Source organism: Electrona antarctica (genome assembly GCF_951216825.1).
Source record: "Electrona antarctica genome assembly, chromosome: 23".
In the NCBI taxonomy this organism is placed as follows: Eukaryota; Metazoa; Chordata; class Actinopteri; order Myctophiformes; family Myctophidae; genus Electrona; species Electrona antarctica.
In genome coordinates this window covers 18,085,858-18,095,857 of record NC_136804.1, presented here as the reverse complement: position 1 = coordinate 18,095,857, position 10,000 = coordinate 18,085,858, and the positions used below count along the sequence as shown (strand labels likewise).

Genomic DNA, 10,000 nt, shown 5'->3' with positions numbered 1-10,000 from the left:
CCTTTTGAATCATATAGAGCCTAGAGGATATAACATTGTGCTGTGCTCTTACCTCTTTCTGTAGGTGGCTTGAGACCACCCATACCTCTGTCACGGGGCAGCCAGCTGTGACACTGCACAGTGCACACACACTACACAACCTACACAGCTGCTTCCATTTGATGACTATCATGCCGGCTTGGAAGTGGCTGGTTGGTGTGATTGTTTGCGATATTATTTAAAAGTGTCTTTTGTGTATTATGTGTACTTTATACAATTTTAAATATTATTTATAACCATGACTGTATAATGGTTTAGCTGTTTGATAGGATGTGTTTATTAGGTAATTGTTAGTAAATTGCTAATCTGTTCTGGGTGTGGCTCACCCGTTATAAAAGGGAGGCTCCAAGTGATGAGTATGAGTTTTGACTTGGGCTAGCTAGTAACAACAACACCAAGGAGAGCTTTTAAAGTGGTAATTTCTTGAAGTAATTTTTGGCCAGCCTTATCTTCGCCTAGGCCCACTGTGAATATACTGCACAGATTGTTTTGGTGTTTGGTGCATTCCTGGACTTTGAACCATTCTTTTCTTATTTAAATCTAACCATTATAAATTACAACATTAGGGCAGACTGTGGAGAGTGGAGACACATTTGCTTTGAGGAAGATCTGACACTAATGTAGAGACTATAATCCCAATCTGTGTTCTAGCACCTTCTGGTGGCAGAAAGGGTCACATTTGGATTTCATGGTGGCCTACTCGTTCTTTTTCTCTTCTGTTTGTACCCTTTTAGTAATCTTTATGTTCTCTTTTTTTTTAATGTTGCTTGTTTTTCTTTATGTGGACTACGGATCTAAATTAGCATTCTTTCTCAATCCGGTGTATTTACACGCCATTGTATATGTGTGGTGTTCATTAATAATATATGCCCTTTCCCTTCCAAATAAACATGAATAAATAAATTACTATACTGCAATGTTCAAGTAGGATAACTGATGTCAACATTGCTGTTATGGTTGATAACTGACAGATCAAATATCTGAAACAAGTTTAAATGTTGTCCTAAAAAGTCATATACTTGTATCCTATATACTGTAATGCTGGTGCTATGATGGTTCCTATGCCTCATATTGTTCTTATTTAGTTTATAGTTATTGTTACAGCATAAGTGATTCTCTCGTATTCCTTATATAATCTCACCTTGATAACGGAATTACGTGTATGTGGGGGCGGGTACATGTCTGTGGAGGGATATTTGGTTTTCCGGACGCTCGCAGGTTTTGGTGTGGACCTACGTTCCTCTGCACCGAAGCTAGAGCACACTAAAATCCTGTAACAATCATTGCCATTGTGACGCTGGCAAATACTGCGGCATGGTCATGCTGGACCTCCAAAAGGCTTTTGACACAGTGAACCACTCCATACTGGTTAACAAGCTAAAAGCAATTGGTTTCGATAGCACATCAGCGAGCTGGATGCAATCCTACCTGGAGGGGAGAGAACAGATGGTGGAAGTGAACGGAACACTGTCCCCCCCCCTCCCAGTGAGCTGTGGCGTTCCACAAGGAAGCATACTAGGGCCTCTACTGTTCCTGATATATGTTAACGACATGACTTCAGCTTGTGACTGCAACTTGTTCCTGTTCGCAGATGACTCGGCACTGCTGGTCTCGGACAGGGACAAACTGCAGGTTGAAAATGCCCTCAGCTCTGAACTCGGTAGAATCTGCACCTGGCTCGCTGATAACAAACTATCTTTACACCTGGGAAAAACTGAATCCATTCTCTTTGGATCTAATAGTAATCTCAGCAAGGCAAATGGCTTCTTGGTTAGAGTGGGTGACAATGTTATCACACGTAAAGATGAAATTACCTACCTAGGTTCCATCCTGGAGGCTAATCTTTCCGGTGATAAAATGGCCACCAACGTAATCAAAAAAGTCAACCAAAGAACAAGATTCCTTTACAGGATCTCCTCACTGGTCGACAAAAACACCTTGAAGACCTTAACAGGAGCCCTTGTACAAGGCTTCTTTGACTATGCATGCACCTCCTGGTACCACAGCACCTCAAAGGCCCTTAAAACTAGGCTCCAGACCTCCCAAAACAAACTGGTCAGGCTCCTACTTGGCCTCACCCCCCGAACCCACCTCACCCCTGCCCACTTTGACAGACTGGCATGGCTTAGGGTCGGCGACAGAGTACAGCATCTTGCAATGGGTCTGGTCCACAAGATTCGATACTCCACCAAGATACCCATGTACCTGTGTAGATACTTCCTTAATGTTAACGAAGTCCACACCCACAACACCAGAGGGAGTGCAACGAATCATGTTCAACCCAGATTCAGCACAAACAAGGGACTAAATTCTTTTCGCTCCTATGCCACCAAAATGTGGAACGCCCTACCAACAGTCATTAAGACATGCGAATCCCTTGACTCCTTCAAAACCGCTCTCAAAGGGCACCTACGGATGGCTGCAATTCGAAACTGGCCCCCGTAAAATCTGAATCCCCCCCCACCGCCCCCCCCCCCCCTTTTTCCCCTCACTGTATATGTTTCTTTTCCCTTTTTACCTCCATTATGATGAATTCCTGTACTGTTCTTTGTCTATATAGAAGTGTCTATTTGTACGTCTCTAAATGTTCTGATGATTTGAACATGGTGGACCCTGTTGTAAACAAGTGTAATGCTTAATTGGGTCGTCCACTCACAGTTAACAGCCTTTGTATTGAGTTTGTGCTTGAAATGTACTGTAATTCTGCAAACTGTTTTCAATCAATCAATCAATCAATCACAAGTAAAGAAGTTCATTTGATATTCCTTGTCCTGGACATCCCTTCCTCCTGCACGTAGACACTGAAGTTATTCCTTGTTGACGTTTCGCAACAATACACTGAATTTGAAAAGCAATGCCTCTATTCCAAAATTATGGATACACCGTTAGTGAAATGTTGGCCCATATGGCCATATCCCAAAGTAGGAGAGTAGCGACACGTTTTGATCTCGCCGCAAAGCGGGTACCTAAACGGTGCATTTATATAGCGCCTATAGGCACTTTACATAGATGCCTTGCATTACATTCACCCATTCACACACACATTCATACACGATGACAAGGCGAGAAACCATGCAAGGCACCAAGCTGCACATCGGGAGCAATTAGAGGTTCAGTGTCTTGCTCAAGGACACTTCACTTTCAGCAAAGAGATTTCGTGTAGATCAAAAACATTACAGCTTCAAGAAGAAATCACAATTTTATCAAATCAAAGTTTTTTAAATTGGCATCAGTCTGTCAATATTTATATCACTTAAGCTCGGGTTGTACTTGAATGATTGTTGTCTATTGAAGAGGCCCAAGGGTTAAGGCCAAAAGGTCACCAAAATCAGAACTCAAACTCATCCTGATCCTTACTTGTGTTGACAAAGTTGACATTTTGGCCTGAGGGTGGCGCTAAAGGAAAGGCAAAATCATTAGGTGGAGAGATGTGCTCAGCAAGTTTCAGCAATGAACCAGTCAGTCTGACGATGCAGAAAGCTTTGATTTAATCTGACCTTTTACCACTAATATAATTATTGCATTTCACAAGACCAAGCCTGAGAACTTGTTGTAAGCCTGTCTCTCTTTCTCTTTCTCTTTCTCTTTCTCTTTCTCTTTCTCTCTCTCTCTCTCTCTCTCTCTCTCTCTCTCTCTCTCTCTCTCTCTCTCTCTCTCTCTCTCACACACACACACACACACACACACACACACACACACACACACACACACACACACACACACACACACACACACACACACACACACACACATTTCTAATCAATTTGAATCAATTTCCTTTGAAAAAAACCAATAAAATAATAATAGCCTATCTACAGGCTCACAATTATTGCTTCTGAATCTAAATGACACAATTTGAATCAATACACTGTACAGTATGTCATGACAGTTGTCAGTAGCCTTACTAGTGCTCCTATAGGGTCTGCCTCAAACACGTCCAGTTTGAGGCAAGCCATCTGGTCACCCTATTTTAAAACACTACAGGGACTTGGTCTGTGCAGTGCTAGACCGCTAGCACGCCCGCACGCCCGCCCGCACGCACACACACACACACACACACACACACACACACACACACACACACACACACACACACACACACACACTGCAGTGTACACAGTACACATACCATGCGCAAACCTTTATACTGTAGTTCTGCTGCACTGCTCGCTCCTCGTGGTCTCAACATTCTGCTACAGTAGCCTACAGTACGCTACTACAGTACACTGTACTGTAATACTGTAATACACCACTCCCACCGCCTGACTGCAGTAGATTTTTCCAGTAATTCAGCAGATAGTGGTTAAAATTAAGACTTGGGGCTGGGCCGATTCTACAAATGTCATCTAAATCAGTAGTTCTCATCTCAGTACTGTTTCAAGGATGTCCAAAAATAGTCAGATCATGTACACATCTGTTATTTGGAGCCAGGTCTGCATGTCTCTCTGCGTGTGTGTTGGTGTACATGCAGCAGCAGGCCTCCTGTATGTGTTTGTGTTAGCTATGCTATAGATACGGTAGGCCGACCATGAGAACAGATGGATGAAACCTGATGGAAAATACGATCATTGCTCTCAATTAAGGTCAATAATAAAATATGGTGGAATATCATGTAATTTAATTATACTGGGAATGATTCATAGGCTGCCCAGAATGTACAGTATAAAGAAAAACAAAGGCCAGAGTATCTATGTTGGTATGTATGGGTTTTTACCCCTAAGTGAATTTGTTTAATTGTAACTGAGGAATGCAAACTAGGCCTATATGGCACAACAGAAATCTAGGGAGTGATCTGGAACAGAGTTTAGAATTTAGAACAATTTAAACCACTTTTGTCCTGGTGTCCCAATTTTGGATAGGTGGAAAAAATATATATTTCTGTTGTGTTTTATAGTGTTCCTTGTTCCTAGTTTTAGTATAGTGTTTTATTTTATTTGTATTATTATGTTTGTATTATTTTGTGTTTCCTCCTTTCTTTCTTGTCTTACCTGTGATTATTAGTTTTCTCCACCTGTGTCCTGTTAGTCTTCTAGCCAATGCCTGTGTTGATTATCAGTTGAGTTCACCTATATGTCCTTGTGTATTTATACCCCCCTGTTCGGTTCCCAGTTTTTGCTTGCTGTTGTTTCTCAGTTGTGCATGGCTTTGTTATTAGTTTTCGTGAGTTATGAGACACTTTGAAGAACCGACCTGCTCTGCATCTGCCTCGTCCCGAATTTGGGTCCGAGATTAATGATCTAAGCTTAAATCGGTTAACTATAGAGTTTAAAAACATAATACAATTAGCTGCACACTCATAGCACCAATGCAAACGTTTATTAGGACATTAAAGAAAACAAAATGCATCTTAATGTCATACAAATAGAGTCAAGTCTAATAGAAAACCACACATTTGAGAACATCAAGTTAGATACATTTAGTGCAATAATAAATCAATTAATCATCAATAGCATAAATATATCTTGGAAAGGCCATTGGAGATGGAGCATAGGCGAATTGTGCAAAAGGAACCACATCATGGTAGGCGTGTGTAACCGTAATATAGAAATGTAGGGGGACCACCTCTAAATATACCATTTGTTTGCTTTTGACGTAATACTGTTGTCTGCTTTTGACAGAATTCTCAATGAATGTACTTTATCGATATGAAACTGTCTCGCTGAAAATCAGCTTTCAACACTGACCCGGTTGCTAGGCAATGCCTTCGTCACCCCCAGCACCAGGAGACGTGTGCGCGCATCCCATAGGGTCCCATTAAAAGTACATGGTAATCGGCCCTATTCTGGCTGGCGCAGCTAACTACCCTCTATCGCCAAACGGTGGCAGTTAACTTGATGAAACTACAGAAACTTTCTAAGGTCAAATTAACATTAAGACCAAGAGGCGCACAGCTAGGTTTTAGGGTTATTTGATCCATGATGCCTCTCATCTCAATAAGGCTTTGATTGTATGTCTCCCACTTCTTGGGACAGAAACCATAGAATTTAAAATCCATAAAATATGTTTTAGAACCAGTTAATTAGCTGATAGAATAGAGCTTAGATTAGAGCTTTCTGCTATAGCGCCACCATTAGGTCAATTAAGCCTACTCAGAGTGTGTGCGCAAAGTTTCACTCCGATCGATCCATCTGTGCCGGTGATTAGCTGCTCTCACACACACACACACACACACACACACACACACACACACACACACACACACACACACACACACACACACACACACACACACACACACACACACACACACACACACACACACACACACACACACATACGCAGACACACACACATACACGGCTGGACGGCTTGGCGGAGACAACAACAGTAAGGCACTAAGAGAAAAACACCAGTGAAACCAGATTAAAACAATTGAGGGAAACAAATGTAATCTCAACATTTAAACTGTGTGTGTGTGTGTGTGTGTGTGTGTGTGGGTGCGTGCGTGCGTGCGTGCGTGCGTGCGTGCGTGCGTGCGTGCGTGCGTGCGTGCGTGCGTGCGTGCGTGCGTGCGTGCGTCTTAGTGCCAGCGCCACATCAGCCAGGGGTAGTGTCCTGTCCTCTGCATGCCGAAGCTGCTGATGAAGACGTTGAGGACGGAGGTGATGAAGATGATGGTGGTCTTAACGTTGTTCAGCTTGTTCATGCGTCTCTGGAGATCAGGGTTATTCACGTCCCTGCGACCTGCAACACACACACACATACAGTACAAACACACGTATGTGCACGTGCAAACACACACACACACACACACACACACACACACCGCATACATATACACACACCACACCACACACACGCACACAAACCCACAAACGTGTAACAACAAGGTTTCGAACAATGCTTCACAGTCAAGGCAGGTCGGCTTAAAGGAATCGACATAAAAAAAGTTTTCGTAATTTTTCTTATTTATTTAAGGTTTTCTGAGCTCAATTGCACCAAAAAAAACTGAACTTTTAACATTCAGTATAGATTTTCTGTGGTTCAATCTGCAGAACACCAGAGGCCATAGAAATGTTCTGGTGTTTTCTGTGTGCTCTGATTTGCCTGTGGACTGTGAGGTAAGAGCTTGTATATATTAATAGAGACGTCACCGAGAGGAAACACTGAAGCGTAATGGACATGGTGGCTGAAAGTGGTATTGTAGCCTCGAGCGGCACTGGGCCATACGTGAACGTGCTGGCTCGCACCGCGAGCCAATACCCAACAATGGCGGCGCTCGTTCATTCCATCCCAGTATGCACTCTATTCCATTCCCGGAAGAAGGGGTGAAATCGCCCCATGCGCTGGGTGAGCAACTCAATGCAAGTGGATGAGAGGAGAAATCCGGTGGCATCTCTATATACTCTAATGGTAAGAGTCCACAAATCCCATATGACATATAGGAATTTGCCAGCAGATGTCACTGTTGAGGTTTGCCTGTTTTCATTGCAGCTCACAAGGCATCAGAACACACAGAGAAAACGCCGGACCACAGAAAATCCACTGAATGTTCAAAGTCATGTTGTGTGGGTGTAATTGAGATCATGAAACCTAAAAGAAAAATAAGAAATAAAAATGAATGTCATGAAACCTTTAAAGGTATAGCCTAACATGTGTTGTTGACATAACAGAACAATATAAAACAATTGATTTTGTACTCTCTATGTCAGCAGCCATCAGCCACTGGAGTAGTGTGGTGGTGTGTTTTATTCGCTGTACTTTGGCGTTTTCACAGTTTGTTTTGATGGGTTTGATGGGCCCAAAAACCTCCCCGTGTACCAAAACAAACAGTATAAAACACCAAAATACAGCGAGACAAAATACTGCTGCTAAATTATAATCTCACTTGCATGTGCATGAGACTATCGTCGGATGTTGCAATTTGATTATATAAACCAAGCACCTCAAATGTAGTCTCTCAAGACAGACTGTTGACTCACGTCAAAACAGGGGTCGCTGTTTTTCCGTTATTTGCCTCAAATGTAAATATTTAGCCTGCTACTGTATTTTAACTACCTGAACCCTAGTGTCGTATTTTGGGGCAATCACTGGCACAAAATGTAGGTCAGCTATTTTCAGTGCCAAGATTTGGTGTGGAGGGAAAAGGACTATAGATTCCTAGGAGAACATCCATCCATCCATCCATCCATCCATCCATCCATCCATCCATCCATCCATCCTTACTATACATCCATCCATCCATCCACCCATCCATCCATCCATCCATCCATCCATCCACCCAGTCTGCAACAAAGTGACAGCTTTGATGAAATACCAAGCCATGTATTTATTTCATGTCATTTAAACAGTTCTTTTTTTGCAAATCTTCCCTCTTACACGTTATATTAGTATACATATTCATATACGGTATGTACAGAGTGGGCTCAAGTTCAACTGAAACAAGACAGACATAAAAAGATACGTAGCACTACGTAGATATGTTTAATTGGACCACTCGCTTAAAGCTGCACTATGTAAATCTCCTCTTCTACCCCACGGATTTGAACCCGGTTTCCTGTGCAAGTGCTGACACTTTATTTTTTAACCATTGAGCTAATAGAGCCTGCCTTCTTGCTCAGGGGATAAAATTGAATCTTGACCTTCAGGTCAAAATTCGTGTCAGATCCTGTGTCTAGGCGAGACATGACCACCATGACCTTGGGAGACCAAATACAACCACCCCAATTGTAGTTATTTTAACATACAAAAAATGTTACATAGTGCCACTTTACACCTGGTATCAGATACTGTAGGTTACACCCATGGTATAAAATAATTTGCACCTGGTATGAAACAGTTCACAGCTGGTATAAAAGCATTTACACCTGGTATTAAGTCATTTACACCTGATATCAACATCTGGTATAATTTAGACCCAGTGTTAGTTTTTTACATGGCATGTTTCTGAAAATAGGTCGAAAATGGGTGATGAGGATTTGTACACCTGGTACCAAACTGTTAACACCCATTTACAGTCTGGGATGCTAGCTTTTTCTTTTTTCTTTTTACTAATAATTGTAAAAGGACAAAAATGAAAGCTGGTACAAAAATTCTAGCCTCGCAAAGCCAGTCCCACTCTCACAAGTTCTGTTTTCGCCAGAAGATATTTACAACAGCTCTATTTTGCACCTGGCACAAATTGGCAGGTGCAAACAGTGACATGAACGTGATGTCAGAGGTCGGCCGGCCGGCCGGCCTCCCTTAAGCCAATTTTAATTTAGAATAAGTAGCCTTTATTGCTGGTAATGTTTAAATTCCTCTTGACATGTGAGAACATTATGAATCCATTAGCCTATACTGACTTTCCTTATCCGTCAACGGACAAAAGTAACATGCGTCAATGATGCATTTTGGAGCTGTGATGCACTGGACGCGTGCAGAGTCATGTTGGCCAACAACACAACTCAATCCCTAAATGGAGTCTTACTAGACCCACTATGAGCTAAATCTGTGGGCTGGCATTGCGAGGCTATTGGAATACAGCTACTACACAATCAACTAAAATTAATGAATGCAAAATCACACGAGACAGTAGGTCAACAAATAAGCAGAGAAAGTGAGAAACGTTAGTTAACATTATGATAGATTAGTCCGATTATTATCACATTTAAGCATGTATGTTTAACAAGCAAGAGCAAATCAGGTTTAATCAGTATGATGGGTAGTGTGGGTGACGTGACGTGACGTGATGGTGGTGTGTGCGTGTGTGTGTGTGTGTGTGTGTGTGTGTGTGTGTGTGTGTGTGTGTGTGTGTGTGTGTGTGTGTGTGTGTGTGTTAGAAGTGTATTCTAGCCAGTAACCAGCGGAAGAAGCCCGTCCTCTTGGAACCGAAGAAGCTGACAAAAAAGTTGACCACCGTGGTAGCGAAGATCACCGCCGTGGCTACATTGTTCAGGTAGTCAAGTCGTTTCTGATTGGATGTCACGTTAAGATCCCTACGGGCTGGAACACACACACGCACGCACACACACACGCATAT

At 42.3% G+C, this 10,000-nt stretch overlaps 2 protein-coding genes across 2 annotated transcripts in view; both read right to left on the bottom strand.

Annotated features, from left to right (window-relative positions):
- Nucleotides 1-10,000, bottom strand: part of LOC306916542 (adiponectin receptor protein 2-like) — a 214,212-nt gene that overhangs the window by 99,675 nt on the left and 104,537 nt on the right. The gene's annotated exons all lie outside the window — the stretch shown is intronic.
- Nucleotides 6,486-10,000, bottom strand: part of LOC306916622 (ninjurin-2-like) — a 28,482-nt gene continuing 24,967 nt past the window's right edge. The window contains exon 4 of the mRNA XM_079494577.1: nucleotides 6,486-6,723. Coding sequence (XP_079350703.1) covers nucleotides 6,560-6,723 — 164 coding nt within the window. The 3' untranslated portion in view covers nucleotides 6,486-6,559. The remainder of the gene's footprint in view (nucleotides 6,724-10,000) is intronic.